The 16,028-nt window shown below is 33.3% G+C and overlaps 1 protein-coding gene across 5 annotated transcripts in view; it reads left to right on the top strand.

The window, feature by feature from the left end:
• Positions 1-16,028, top strand: part of CEP290 (centrosomal protein 290) — a 58,041-nt gene that overhangs the window by 17,972 nt on the left and 24,041 nt on the right. For all 5 annotated transcript variants that reach the window (XM_068936703.1, XM_068936677.1, XM_068936686.1 and 2 more), the window contains 13 exons: positions 158-270; positions 3,276-3,360; positions 4,724-4,866; positions 5,469-5,633; positions 6,590-6,739; positions 7,774-7,889; positions 8,725-8,827; positions 9,953-10,183; positions 10,752-10,925; positions 11,731-11,842; positions 12,677-12,882; positions 14,462-14,613; positions 15,612-15,723. In XM_068936703.1, coding sequence (XP_068792804.1) covers positions 158-270; positions 3,276-3,360; positions 4,724-4,866; positions 5,469-5,633; positions 6,590-6,739; positions 7,774-7,889; positions 8,725-8,827; positions 9,953-10,183; positions 10,752-10,925; positions 11,731-11,842; positions 12,677-12,882; positions 14,462-14,613; positions 15,612-15,723 — 1,862 coding nt within the window. The remainder of the gene's footprint in view (positions 1-157; positions 271-3,275; positions 3,361-4,723; positions 4,867-5,468; positions 5,634-6,589; positions 6,740-7,773; positions 7,890-8,724; positions 8,828-9,952; positions 10,184-10,751; positions 10,926-11,730; positions 11,843-12,676; positions 12,883-14,461; positions 14,614-15,611; positions 15,724-16,028) is intronic.

Below are 16,028 nucleotides of genomic sequence, written 5' to 3'. Positions count from 1 at the left end.
CCACCTGGGGAAACATCACCTGCTCAGATGGGCAGGTTTACAACTCCTTACCCTACAAGTAGAAAACTAAAACTCAGATCCATGACTTGGAATATATTCCCTTCTTTGGAGACCAGTTAAAAAATTCATTATTACTTGTGCGTTTATTTGTAATTAGGTTTGGATGCTGGTGATATGCAAATGACTGACACCTGTTCTGAAGAAAAGGGGGCAAATAAAAGGAAGTTTGATTTCTTAAACACAGATAATGTTGCTGAAGTAAAAGCACAGGTAGGTTCATAAAGCAAGTACATAAGCATTTATTGTATTTCTGTCTCAAAAATAATACTGGTTGGGAAATATTTTCTCAGATATTTCTTTGAATGTTTACATTCAAATGTTAACTGTTTATTTTTCTGTGAGTACAGGCTAGCAGCTCATATAATATGGAAAGGAGAAACACATTTGCAGATAGAGGAGCATCAGTTAACCTTTTGAAGTCAGAGAAGGATATATCTGAAAACAGTAAGGCTTTGGGAAATCTATCTATAAGAACTTCTGGAATACTTCAGAATTTTGATCCCTTGGAATACACTAGAAATACATCTTTACTTCAGTTAGATTCAAAAAGTGTGACAGAATTGCAACCAGTAGATGACAACTGTAATTCTGAAGCTGTTAGTATAAAAGAGATTTTTATATCACCAGAACTACAATTTACACAGGCGTCAGGTAGAACAGATTATATAGTCAACAGAGAGACATCAGAAAACTTAAAATCAGACTACCCAGGTGCATTTTGTGTTTCTCAGAAAGTGGAGCAGACCTCAGAGGCAATTAACGAAAATTATGGAAACACAGCATCTTTTCAGAATCAAGTATTCATAACTTCTAATTCAGACCAGACAAGTCCAGAAGATTTTTGTGTAGGACTGTCTCTTAGCAAAAAATTTTCAATTTTTTGTGAATCTGTTCTTGCAAAGCCAGAAACACAGTATAAATCACAAATAATGATGTGGAAGGATAAACAGGACTGTTCTCAAGTAAAGTTTTCTGATTTCCAAACTGACTTTCAAGAAGGTCGAGAAGAAGAGAAATACCTAACGGAATTATTGCAGGTAAAAATGGAAAGTGAACTTGAAAATGGGCAGACAGAGCGCTCAGGTCAGGTAGATCCTATTGAGAATCTCATAGAGCAATTGAGGAGGGAATTAGCCTTTCTTAGATCACAGGTGAGACACCTTTGTAATATGTGTGCATTTATCCATTGTGATTATTTAGAAGATGTGCTCAGAACAGATATTTTTATAAAAATGTGTTTTAGTTTCAACTTGGTTAATCAAAGTTATAGGATGCTTCTAATAGAAATGGCACATTGTATTATTAGAACAAAAATGTCTTCAAGTCACTAATTTGCAGTTTATTTGTCAATGGAGCATTGAAAAATGTATGTATGCATGCATCTTCATTTTGTCTGTGAAAAAATTTGTGCAATACATATATCTGCACACACACAGATGGCTAAGAAAATAGAACAGTTTTTATTCTATGATCTTATAGCTGTCTACATGAACAAAATACTTGTTTTCCTCCTCATCACTTTTCTTGTTAGTATGTGCAGCCTTGCATTTCATACAAATTCAGTTATCACAATGGTATTTTAAACAGGAACACAGTTTGAGGAAATTTTTTTTAATTATTTTAAATACACAGAGACATATTACAATGGTAGCTTACAGTAGCTGATTGAATGAAATAGATATTGAATCAGTCCTTTGACATGAAAGGTGGAAGATTTCCCTGCCAACTGATAATGTGTATTTGTTCTCAGGAAAAAAAAAGTTCTAGTGAAAAATTGTTATTTAGCAAGATTGCTAATGACGAGATCTGTTAAATTCTTAGAAGGTTTTCTGAACAGTATTTCTAACGATCATTTAAAAAAAAAGGTTGATTTCAGGATGTTTCAGGATGATTTGCAGTGTTTTCCTTTATTCATGTGGTAAATCATACCAAAAAATTATTCACTGTTAGTTTCCTAAACTGGTACTTTGGGATACTGTTCCAATTTTCTGTATCGTGCAGGACACTGTTTTGGTTGCTAGAGATATATTTAGGGCTTGGATCAAGCCAGCCTCTTGAATATTCCCAAAGTCTGTGCAACCATGGTCCCAAACTGTTGTTGCAACTGCAACATGAGATACGAATACATACTTCACCAGACATTGTTACATGGGACCCACCTTTTGTAATTATTCCAGTAAATCCATCTCTCATGCTGTTGTATTTCAGGTAGGAAAATCATATGTAGGTTGGAAAGTTTTCGTGAGGGCATGCTCCAATCTCCTGAAAAAGTAGGACTGGAATATTAGATGGCTAAAATAATACTTTGAAGGGAGCTAGAGAATCCATGTATCATTTGTGTGGAAGAAACCAGTTAAGAATGCGATAAGAAATACTTTCTGGTTATCATCTTCATTCCTGTAACCATCATGTTTCCCATCTTTAAATGAAATGTCTTAGAACTGTGATTGAATTTTCAAAGCTGTTCCTCCAGTTGAGCTATATAGTTGATCAAAGGAAGGTATTCGACTGTGTGGCTCTTTTTTTTTTTTTTTTTTCCCAACCATGTGTCAGTTTTTTCATGCTATGGGAGTGTGCTTTTCTGCAGTGGTTCCTTTTAAAATACTGTGCTAACCAAGCTACAGAATGAATAGTGCCTATTAATTAATTGGGTTTTCAGTAGAAAAAAATGCATTTTTTTTAAACTTCTTACAGAAGATAAATCTTGGAAATACAACTTTGTATAAATAAATGGAGATAGAATCATATACTAATATTTTACTGTTTCTTCAGAATGAGCAGATATCCAGAGATTTGGCCAAGAACATGCTAAGTAGATGTACAGAATTAAAGCTTGAAAGATGCAGAAGGCAGGCAGTGCAGGTAGTGCAAGGTTTTAAAATAAGTTTATGGAGATAGGATAAATGTTTATATAAAGTTTATTCATGACTTTTAATACTTTTTTTTTCCTGATGATTTCAAACCTGTGAAGATGAGACTGCTTATTGTTGTCTTCTATATTGGTTCATACTGCTTCGTAATTGGTTCTCATATTGGTTCAAATACTACATAATTTCACTATATATGCTGACTATATATGGATAAATAATATTTTCAAACATTTTGTCTTATTTAAAAAAAATATTCTAAACCATATAGTCTTAATGTGAATTCTAATACTAATATTCCTAAATTAGTTTTTAACTTTTATTCTTTTTTTCTTTTCTTTTCCTTAGAATGAGTATCTTACAAATGAATTAAGTGAGAGAGAGAGAGATTTGGAAAAAAACAGGACCATAATAGTCAAATTTCAGTCTAAATGTAAGTTGGAACTTTTTTTTTTTAAAGTAGGGGATGTTATCATGTACCTGTAAATAGTTTATTTATTTGTCCTTTTTTTGTGATTGTGGCCACAATCCTCTGTCTTTATATGCAATCTCTGTTTTAAATGGTGTTTACTTTGATTTCTTCTACGTTGATTGAATTTGCTGTGTACATAGAAGGTGGTTATACAGTTATTCTGGTATACTTGTAAACTGTGAAATTATGGTTGTGAATTAGTCCAGATAAGAACACAGTGATTACTAAACAACGACTGTAAACTGCATTTATCAAATTCTGGCATTTCTTTAAATTTTCTTTAATGCCATGTATCTTGCGCATGCACACGCGCGCGCACACTTTGTTAGTGTGTATCTTTGTGTATGTGTGTATACATATATCTAATGTTGCTAATTTTACTTTTAACGAAATTAGTGATAGTATGTGAAACATACTTTATTCATTCTAAAAACACTAAACTACAATTTCTTTCATAATTTTTCTTCCTATATCAGACCTAAGAAAGGCCAGGAGTCTGTGAGTGAACCCAATTATAACAATCATACAATTTGCTTGCTCAATTCTTGTACTTTGCTGGCTTCAGGGAGGTGTTCAGGAAGCAGACCTATTTGCTGCTTACGTATATACATGCGTTAGCTGAGGTGCACTGCTTGCAAATTCTGAAATAAAAATAATATTAATTTCTCTAGACAGAATCTCTATGTTTCCTGGAAAATACGGATTCTAAAAAATCATTTTAACTTTTCTAAATAGACTTGGTGAAGCTGTTCAAACCGCCTAAAATTTTGCAGTTCATTTGGGTCTTCAGGACAGCTCCTGAAAGTTTTTTAAAGTTTCCAGACTTCTTGTTCTGTGTTGGAAACGCTAAAATTCCACTCAGAGATTAATGATGGCAGGAAAATTATATGCCTCGAGAACCCTCGTTACAGTCAAAGAATTTAAATAGTCTTTCCTCCCATTCTGCTGCAAGAGATAAATGCATCCCTGTGTTACCTCATTGTTACACCCACCTTTCCAAGATAGCCACATTCATGATAGCTGACCATACAGGCTACTGAAATGAACAAAGTGGCAGAAAACACTGAAAGTTGGAAGGTTCAATAAAGTCAGTGTGTTTCCATGAACCATTTCAGTATTGTTGAATTGGTCTTTCTCCAGCAAAATACTCTCTGTGGAAGTTCCTAGCAGCTCTGCTTTTAACTTCCTAGTTGGACATCTCTCTATATAATATAAGCAATTCTCTTTTTATATATCAAATCAAAAGGTATTATGTTAAAATATCTGAGGAAACCTTAACTCATTTTTTAGTGTTTTTTAGACACATACACAATTTTTATTACAGTGAAAGAATTATCAGAAGAGAATAAACAACTTGAACAAGGAATGAAAGAAATATTACAAGCTATCAAAGATATACAGAAGGATCCCAGTACGAAGGGAGGAGAAACAGCCTTAGTAATCCCTAGTCTGGATCGTTTGGTTAATGTAAGCTTGCCCTTTCATGTGTTATTCGGCTTTATAGGATTTTTAGATTTTTTTTTTTCTTTTGTCTTCAAATACTGAGTTACTCTGTAATTTAATAGTAGCTGGTATATACTTTCCTATTTACATGGGTGGGAGTGCGTCCTTTGACACCACTTTCAAAATGCAAACACAAATATACTGCAGCACCAAAAAAAGAGATCATCAACAAAGAAAAAAAAAAATATATATATATATATTCTCTAACTGGATAATATAAACTGTCTTAGGCAAGTTAATGTTCCAGACTTAAAGTTTAGGGAAAAGGTAGTCTACGTTGCTTGTATCTGTTTTGGACCTGCAGGAAATATTTAATAAAAATACCTTATTCAAAAATCTTACTGGAAAAAAATGTATATTTACAGGAGAATTTAATTACTTAAATCACAATCTCTGGCAAACATATTGTCAGCAGACTTGTAAGTAGAGTAAAACAAATTTTATACATTTTACATGAAACTCAAACTTCATGTAGGTTAAGCTGGAGACCGCCAGTCTATTATGAAAAAAACACAGCTTTTCTGCATTTTTTTTCTGTTTTATTAATTAAATATTTACTGTGTTAGGCAATTGAATCAAAAAATGCAGAGGGAATCTTTGATGCTAGCGTGCACTTGAAAGCTCAGGTTGACCAGCTTACAGGACGAAATGAAGAATTAAGGCAAGAACTGAAACAGGCTCGGAAAGAGGCAACAGATTTCTCCAATCAGTTGGCAAACGCAAATGAAAAGGTATAGAATTTATTTTGTATTTGAAAAGTGGCTGCAATGACAGTTAAAACAAAAACATAACACATGAGATACTGGATTTTTCTTATATGAGAGGTATACCTGTACAAATCTTAATTCGTATTTTTCATCTACAGACTTGTCCATTTTAAATTAAAATCTTGCTCTTCCTAATGTTGTTTTATCCATATAAAAATATTATACTTGCTTTGCTATCATATTGAATACTAAACACGGCCATCTTTTGGGGATCACTGTGCCAAAAAAGATTTAAATTTCTTCATCTTGCTTTCTTATTCATAAATGGATAAATTGATAGGGATTAGTTGTTCTTAAATGATGCATGGGTATCTAAAATCCTGCATCTCATTTTAAGTTTTGCTTTGGATTCTTTGGAATGCTTACTGCAGAACAGGAATGAGAAATGAAAATATTGTTTCATAAGAAGCCATGTTTAAGTTTGCCCTTTGTAACAGCTTTGGCAATGCAAAAAGATTTGCCAGTAACTAATATTGTACAATATTATTTTATATGCTTTTAGAGTAGAAGCCTAAAGAGCTTTTAAGAGCTTAGCATGAAAAGACAAAAAATAAGCCATTAAACAACTGTTGGAATAGTTCTATCCAAAGCTTGTTATCTTTAAAAGAAATAGAGAAGCACTCTGTTTTAAGGAATGTGGAATGAAACAGGATGAATCTTCAGGTATTTGAAGCTGCCCTGTTTGCTTGAGTCATTTGATCAGTTTGACTCAAGATATTATGTATTTAGTTCTTTGTGGAATCACAGTATTAAAAAGGTTACTTTAAGGCGTATTTGAGTGCTTTAGGATATAAATGGAAGTGAATTAGATTGTTAATTATAACTGATATAGCATGAGAAGCCAGTATATTTTCCATTAGTGTTTTCTTATTGCATAACAAGAGCAACTTCTTTCTACTTTTTTTTTGTTTTTGCTTTAGATTGCACAACTTAAAAATGAAGTTTGCTTATTACGTCAATCGGAAGGTGCCAATGTTGTCTTCAGAACAGTAAATCTTCCAGAAGGAATGGTTTCTTCCAGTGTTAGTATAATTAATTCACTGAATGAATATTTAATACATCTTCTACAGGTAACTCATTTACACCTAGATATCAAGACTATTTGTATATATACAAATATATATAACAAATTCTTCCAAAATCTAGTACCATACCGTGAATGGACATGGGAGAGCTCTCCAAAACTTTTCTATTATAAAACTCTGATATTTTTAACTTCTTTGGCAGTAAGATATATTTTTTTTAAAGCTGTAATTTCTTTGCTAAGTTGTAAAATTGGAAGCTAACACTTAAAAATTACATTTTTGATAACACTTTGGAGCAGCTTTTTTTAACCTGAGTTTTGATCTACAGATCTGGCCCCCTTTTCATCTGTTCCTCAAATTACACTCTTTCTGTGAGAAATTCTCGTTTATTACTGTCTAGATTTTATACCTGGGTCTGCATGTGCAAATCCTAAAACGGCTGAGTTTCTTACACAGCAAAGATCTTTATTTATCATGTGAATTTCCACTCCATTAGGTATCAAAGATATGTCAGCATTTTTAAGGAAAGGAATAAATGCTTTGAAACTGAAGCTGGTGATTCCCATGGGAAGCTTGGGGAAGAAGCAAAGTAAAGAACAAATGATTCTTTGAGAAATGGAGTAAAAAGAACTTACCTACTAAGCATTTTTATTTTTATTCTGTGTTTCTGATCACTTTACTTGTGTTTATTAGAGAATATTTTTCAATTATATATGGATTATAAGAGTATTTGGGATTGTGAGAAGAAAATACCACTTTCTAGTTAGATGTTCGATTAGTGTTCTTTGTGGACTAAATATGTGGGCTAGCATGTCATGGTGTTTTCAACTTTTTGGGCTGTAATTCACAAAGCAGTTTTGCGCTATTTTGGACTTACTAATATGAGTGCTTACATTTATTGGACTTTTCCTGATGTATTGCTTCTACAGCAAGACATTTCATGTCTGCAGTTCACAGACCTAAATGGCACAAGTAGCTCATGGAAAACCACACAGGAAAACTGCACTTTTGATGAAAGTTTCATGTTTGAAACCTGTATTAATCATTTCAATATTCTTTATTCTGAAAATGATCTTTAGGAACTAGAAAATAAAGAACAGTTACTTAAACAATTTGAAGAAGCAGTAGAGGACTATAAGCGAAAATTTGCAGTAATTCGTCATCAGCAAGGCTTACTGTATAAAGAATATCACAGGTATTGTTGCCTTTTCTGTATAATGAAAGCTTGAATATCTAGATGTTTAATAATTTTGAACGAACGTGAGATTCACTAGTATGTTGAACTGGTTCTTTAGTTAGTGTCCTAAATGCCACTGCTCCTGGATATGGCCTCCATGAATTTTCTTTGTTCCTGTAAAGATGTCAGACTTCTTTCCTGGTGCATACTTTAAAACAAGAGTCGCATTGTGCTTTCTGAAACTGATATCCCATATTTTATTAGAATATAGTATTATGGATTCTTCAGTCTTATTTTCTTTTACTTTCTTATGGAAGAGAGACCTGAAGTTTCTAGAGAGGTACTGAAAGTCTTTTTTTTTTTTTTTTTTTTTTTTTTTTGGAAAGATTTAAACTTTAGCTATTTTTACAAAGAGATACATAAGAAAGCAATTTGTCTGAAATCCAAAGTATATAATTTAAGGCATATTAAATTTGTTACGTGGATATTCTTTGGAGTGAGGCATCACTGTCTCTTCCTGGCGTACAGTGCGCTCCTGAAGGAGAGAGAAGGCATTTAGCTTGTACACCCTTATTTCCTATCTTTTTGATTGACCTTAGCTTTCCTGAGTACTGTGACTTGAACTTTCTTTTAAGAATTAGTGTATGTTCATCATTAAACCAGCTGCAGACTAAAAAAAAAAGAGATAATTTTTCAGTTATCCATCTACAGTTTATAAAGTCATTTTCTAATTCCATTATTGAGAACAATAAATATCTTGATCTGCAGTATTTTAGGGGTTACTGTTGTAGTTACAGTTTTGAAAATTATCAAGTATTTCATCATTCTAAATGAAAATATTTAATGAATATAGTGAAAAGGAAAGCTGGCAGAAAGTATCTGAAGAAATGAAAGATGAAAAGAAGAAGCTAGAAGAACAAAAAGAACTAGATGCTACAAAAATAAAGGAATACTCTGTGAGTAATTTTTTTGCTTTCACGTTTTTTTAAAGGTTTTGATACAGACATACAATAGAGGTTTTAGTACTGTGGTATTATCTGTTAAAAAGGGGAAAACATTACAGGGAAAAAATTACTCAATACAAATAAATCAGAAAGGATGTGTTTTACTGATTTATTCATAACACGTAATTAACCAGCAATCAGTGAACTATTCATTCAGAAATAATAGCAACAATACTAAAGATGAACTGCAATACTAGATACTTAGAAAAGGTTAATATGCACCTATAGATTTCTAAACACTCTTCTATGACTAATGTGAAGTCATCCTCACCCTGCACGCCCACATTCTCACAGTTATAGTCACACCCCCCCGCCTCCACCCCTTCGGGTTACAAGCGCAAATATCCATTCCTAAAAATGCTGGTTCCCCTACTTGCACACATCTCTTGTTGCAGGGGTTGTGACTGCTGCTCTGTGACTTTTTCTCTCACGGTGTTATAAATTTTCATGCTTTTATACAGATTTTTAAGCTGACTCATCCTCTGTCACTGTAAGTTTTTGTTTTCCTCCTAGGATTTACAGGTACACGTGTAAGTGCAGATAGGCACACATGCATGCACAAGCACTTCCACAGGAGGAGATGTGTGGTTACTTTACAAATACTGGTTGGAACCTCAACTAGGAGATTATTGGTGTATGGTCTGAAACCACAGGAGTTCTGTTTGTTTTAGAAAATGATTAAAATACATTTGTTTTGAGTCTAAAAGCTAGGTAGGACTAGTAAAAGGGAGAAAAATAATGATATATATAGGGAGAATTATTTTTTGTTCTAAATTCTGAGAATGTCAGCCTTACCAAAAATTTGTAGTAGTTAATCAGATGTATTTAGTTTCTGCTCCTCAGAAACTCATGATTTTTGAAGATTAAAAAAATGTACTCTTTTCTAATAGCACATTTATATCTGTATATATGTTGTGCATGTGTCTATTTTATTAACAGAAAGAAACATCTTCAAACAGATTAACAATTTTTAAAATTAGATTAGAAAATGTATTTTAACAAGGAAAGCTTGTCTGTGTAGTTGAGTTTTACTGTATTTCTGTATAAGGCTCCTGTAAAAACATTTTTATTTTACAGAATTTACTCAATGCACTTCAGATGGATCCCGATGAAACAAAAAAATTACTTGCAGAAAATAATAGAAAAATAACTGTCTTACGAGTTAATGAAAGATCACTAACAAGACAGTGTACCACTTTACTTGAAATGGAACGGCATCTTAGAAAAGAAAATGAGAAGCTGAAGGGTGAAATAACACATATGGAGACTACAGTTACGAGGAAAATTGGACATCTGCAACGATTCAAGGTATAGTTAGTAGTAATAGAATGCATTTTTGTTTTTACAACCTGTTTAGCAATAACACATTGTTACAGTTTTTAACAGGAGACGGTACTGGTTTGTTAATGCCTTAACTAAATGCCCGTTAAATTCTGTTGTGAATGTTGTCAAAGCATTCTATGATATGTAAATCAGTATCATAACAGCTTGTTAGTTGTCCCCCTCTGAAGCTGCTTCAACATTTTTTTTTTTTTTTTAATTCAAAGTGTCGTGTGAAACCAAATCTCACCTTTTGGCCTTTCAGGTATGTAAGGCCTGTATTAACTCATCTCCATAAAATATGCTTTTGACTAACGCATTGTGATCTAGAGGCAGCTATTGATTAAAATTACTAAGACAACTGGAATACTACAGAAATTTTGCGACTGTTAATTGCAGGCAGTTGATAAATATTAATTTAGTAAAATAACTCAGTATCATGTTTTAAAACATTATATTAACTGATAATCTTTTTTTTTTCTATGGAGTAATTTTAATATTTCACTCTAAATATTTAGTAGACCTCAGTAACCCAGTGTATCGATTACTTTCATAGGAAATGGCTAGCTTTAAGATTGCAGCTCTGCAAAAAGTATTGGATGGTTGTGTGCCACTGTCTGAGCTAGAACTGGCTAATAAGCAGTATAATGCCTTAACTGCTAAATATAGAGATATGTTACAAAAAGATAACTTGCTCGTCCAACGGACATCAAATATGGAACACATGGAGGTAATGTTTGTGTTATGCTCGAGCCTTAAGGACGAAAAATGTCATTTTGCATTCATTCTGCGTTATTTCTCATCCTCAATTAATAGAGAGAATGGGAATCCCAGTGCTAGAACTGCTGGTATTAATAATAATGGTTCTGTAGTGGGTAGGAGATGTGGGAGCAAGTTGAAATATACAGAGAGCGAGCTGGTCTAACAACCTGGAGGTTAAATTTAAGCAGGAATTTGGCTGTCTAGTTTTAACCAGCAGCTGTTTTTGATGTAGGCCTGTTGAGGATGTTATGTACAAAATAAGAAGAAATCACAACGTAGCTGGATCTTAGTGTTGCTATCAGTATTTTAATTTTCTTACCTGGTACTTTGTCAGTGTTTGGAATCTTGATTTGATGCTTAAAATATCTAAAAGAAGTAGATGATCTTAGACATGTGCTTATATGTAAGATGAAATATCCCCCAGAAGTACTTCTTCCTTTCCACCAGTAATGAAGTGTTGAGTATGACAAGCTTAGATTTCTTTATCTAATTCTAGACACTCTAGGAATCACAGTAACTGCTGTCATAAATATTCATGTTAATACTAATTGTCAGATGCATACATCCAGAGAGCAGAGATGAACGTCCTTGACTCTTAAAAGGTGACCTATGGTATTCTGTTTTCATATTTGTAGGTTAGTGGATTACGCATAGGTAAAATCTGTTTACTTTAAAAGTTTTTATAGATAATAAACATCAAATCTGCTACAGTTAGTTTGTTGTTACATTGTAACTTTAGGTTGTTGTTACATTGTAACTTTTCTGTTATACAGAAGGAGAATGAATCCTTGAAAGCACAGATAAGTTCATTGAATAAGGAACTGGAGATTACAAAAGAAAAACTTCACGCCGTAGAGCAGGCTTGGGAACAAATGACCAAACTGGGCAAGTATGAAAGTTATATTGCAACATTAAAAAGCAAATGGTATGTCCTGTATACAAATAACTTTTTACATTTTACAATTGATGTATGGGGGGGAACAACAACAACAGCAACAAACCCAAAACACTATTTTGTATCCATTTGTATCCATTCTTCCCCTCCTCCCCCCTTTTTCTTTCTCTTAGCTATTTGATCAAAACAGTTTGGCACTTTCCTGAGGAAAGTGTTCCACGTTGACTTTTCATAGGTTTTTGGTCAAGGTTTAAAAGCGGGGACTTGCAAGGCTAGGTCTCCTGTTTTTTTTAAATAAGATGCAATACATTTTGGCTAGGCTGTCACTCAAAGTATTTCACAGGTTGTCAGGAAAATGATTTCTTTTTTCCTAGTTTCATACTGTGTAACATAATCTTTTTTTTTCCTGATAACTGGGGGGGGTGGGGGGGGGAGTTCTTTGTATGCAGTTTACACTACTGTTATTCAAGAACTTATCTACATCTTTCTTCTCTAGATTTTTAAATTAAATTTTCTGAAGATTCACCAGCTGAATAAGCATAAAGTGGAAGACTACATTAAAAGCAGTTATCAGTCTCAATAATTGTGGTTACAGCGATAGCCATCGATAACTAATTATGATATTCTATTCAAAATAGATTTTTTTTAAAGCTTGTAATAAGGCAAGACTATTTAAATATCCATGCCTCCAGTTTAAGAAATAATCTAGATGTTTCAATAAGGTTTGTCATGTGAGGAAAACTCACGTTCTATTTCATGGGGTGAATAATTTTACTATTTGAATCAGCTTGTGTATTCCCTAATTTAAATATTTTTTAATATAGGGGATGACAGTGCAACAGACAAAGCCACAAAAGCAATAACCAACAGTGAAATATTGTCCATTTCTAAGAAAATCACTATGTTGGAAATGAAGGAATTAAATGAAAGACAGAGAGCAGAACATTCACAACGAATGTATGAACATTTAAGGAATACTTTAAAGCAAGTAGAAGAACGTAATTTTGAATTGGAAACAAAATTTGCTGAGGTAAATCTGTTGAGATTTAAGACTGCAATTTGACGCATCTTAAAAGCATATTTTTGAGCTTTTCAGAAAATTGTGACTGATCATATAGCATTATGACTTTTTGACAATAGGTTTATGATGCAAAATTTATGATGTTGCCTGTACGAGCTGCAATTTCGTATGGACAGGACATTTATTCAAAATACAACTAATTAACTTTATTTCAAAGATTAGTTATTCTCTATAAAATATACGGTGAGCACCTTGACAAATAGCTAGCTAGTTATTCAACAGGCTCCAAGTAGAAGTCTCTTCTTGTCTTACTTGTATCTTGTGTCTTAATTCACATGATCCCTTTTCTGCTAACTTTTCCATAAGTACTAATGCTTCCAAAAGTATTAGAGCTTTGCTTCCCTTTTGTGAGCAATACTGTCCTAATTCTGTTATGTTACAGGCTGTCACTGTCCTTTTGTCATGTGTCAAGCATAAATTATAATACAGGAATAGAAGAGAAATTTTGTGCAATCGAATTTGATCCCCTGCTATTGCAGATGACTCTCTTAATTCCTGTTGTAAATATATCAGTCTTAATCCTGTTACTTTTTTTTTTTTTTAATCTCATTACTCCTATTTGAAGTTTGTTTCCTACTATTGAAGTAATGAATTTATGGAACTTTATTCTAACTTCCAGTCTGACTCTATTTATAGGTAGTTGTTCAGGTTTGTTCTTGTGTCACAGCTGGCTTACAGCTTGACTATAATTTATCTTGCTGTGTGTTTACATTGATAGGAATGTTGATAGACAGTAGTCATTCCCCCTTCTGGTGTTTTGCTAGATTATAGCCTAGCTATTTTAGATTACTCTACACTTTCCATTTCTTTGTCATTTTAGTGATATTTGTTACACATTCATTTTGGACATGGAATCACTGAAAGTACGTAAAGCTTTTCAGAGGCAGCATTGTTAAAGCCTTTCATGATGGCATTACTCCTTTTTTCCGTTAATAAATACCTCAGGGAACGCACCCTAGATGACGTTTCCCTTTTTCACTTTTACATATATTGTCCTCTGTCCCGTGATACTAGTCTTTCTTCATTTTCAGTTGATGAACTCCTAACTAATATCAGATTTTTTTTCTTATTAGTGTCTCTGTGCACCTCATTTTATCCCTATAACTTCTGGACATGCATTTTCTGTTTTATACGCACCTGTTGACAGTGCCTCTTAGTCTAGCATCAATTCTTTTCTTCTAGATGGTAACACTATGCTAGGGTAATTAATGAAAATTTTAAGCCAGTTCAGTTTAAGAATTGATAATTAGAGGAAGTCTGCTAGGCATCTCCTTCCAAACTCATAAATCTACTTTAGCATGACTCCTCCTTTTCTTACCCGTTTTACAGTTTTCACAAGAACCTCTATTTCACTGGTTTGCTAATTTTCTAAATAGTACTGCCTCAAATATTTGAGGTCCAGATGATAAGATATACCACTTTTTTTTTTAAGGAAGTCAGTTATTTTCTTAACAAGTGGAATCAGATTATCTGCCACAACTGTGTTTGGTAAACTCATTCCTGAGGCTTGTTTTCAATTTTTTTTAAGCTCACCAAAATCAACCTTGAGGCACAGAAAGTGGAACAAGAATTAAGAGATGAACTGTCAAATAGTATAAGTAAGGCAGTAAGTGATGCAGACAGACGACAAATTATGGATCTGGAGAAGAGTGCGATGGAACTAAAGATTGAAGTATCCAAGTAGGTATTGAGGTAACAAATTCAAAATGCAGTATGTTTGGAAGCATTCAAAAATGTAGGCTGTATAGGCATATACTGTTTGTGTATTACTTGCTGGTATTTTCAGTGCTCAATTTTTTTGGATTTATATATGCCAAATTTAGAATTGAAAATGAAGCATTTCGTACAGGCACTATAAAGAAAATCTTTCAGTTCACTGTGATTTGAACAGGAAATTAAGTGCTGCCCTAGATAGGCATGAGTAAGTGTGTGCTTCGATGCTTTGTGTTTTTTAAGCAAATTTAATTAAAAGTTTATTTTATTTCTGTGCGACAGCCTCCAATAGATTTATGAAAATCTCATAAAAGGAATCAGAAAGCAATTTTTTTCCCCAAAGAATCAAAGATATACTGAAAATCAGATTTAAGCTATAGTGACTCTTTTTTTCTTTTATTTAAAGATATTGACTTCGTACGCATAAATTCAAATATTGACCTTTTCAGATATGTTGATGTGATTGTTATCATGGGCATTTGTATTTGAGTAAGCAATGCAATCCTGTTATATTCCTAAAACAGCAAAGCATATGGGGGGATATTTGCAGTGATTTTGGTGCTAAAAATGAGGGATTGGACTTGGCAAAGCAGAGGAGGAATAGGGAATGGAATTTGTTGAGTATTTATGTTTTGAATTGGGAGAGAAGTAGAGAAGGAGGGAGATGCTTAGATTAGGTAAAGACCATCGTGTTGTTTTCCTGGAGTGGGTAATTGCTAGCAAACAATGTGTATAATTTGTAGGAGACCGTTCTGTAAAAAAAATTAAGAGGCACTGCTCAGTACATAAGAAGGACACCGAGTGGTAGAGAAAAATAAGCAGGTATGCTGAAGAGAATAGAGTCTTTGAATGCCTTGATATGAAGTACAATTTTAAGCGTCTTCTTTTAGCGTCTTCTATGCAGAACAGCTGAATAGATAATTCAGTGGTTTCAAATGGCACAGTATTGTTGTTTTTTCTGCAAGGTTAAGGGAACTGTCTGATGTTGCAAAAACGCAAGTCGGCGCTTTGGAGGCACGCCAACAATGCAGAGAGAAGGAAGTGGAATCTCTTAGAATGCAAATTTTAGACTATCAGGTATGGTTAAAACATCCTCTGTTAACATTGCAGAATGTTAACGTTCTGCATTCTAGAACTCTAGAATGGTTTGAGTCCCTAAATACAACACTTCTATCAGTTCTTACAGTATATCGTATTTGCTAGGTTTACATATTTTTCTTCCTTGTTTCCTGGCATTTTGAGAAGATACAATTTCTAAGATCAATATCTGAGAAGATATAATTTTAAAATTTGACTGTAGAAATGATAATGTAAAAATAAAATGCTGTTTTTAAAGGCTAGTTCTTGCTCCTATCTGTGGGATGAAGTGTATGCAGTGTATA

Source organism: Struthio camelus, chromosome 1 (assembly GCF_040807025.1).
Source record: "Struthio camelus isolate bStrCam1 chromosome 1, bStrCam1.hap1, whole genome shotgun sequence".
Classification (NCBI taxonomy): Eukaryota; Metazoa; Chordata; class Aves; order Struthioniformes; family Struthionidae; genus Struthio; species Struthio camelus.
This window is presented reverse-complemented; position numbering and strand designations above follow the sequence as displayed.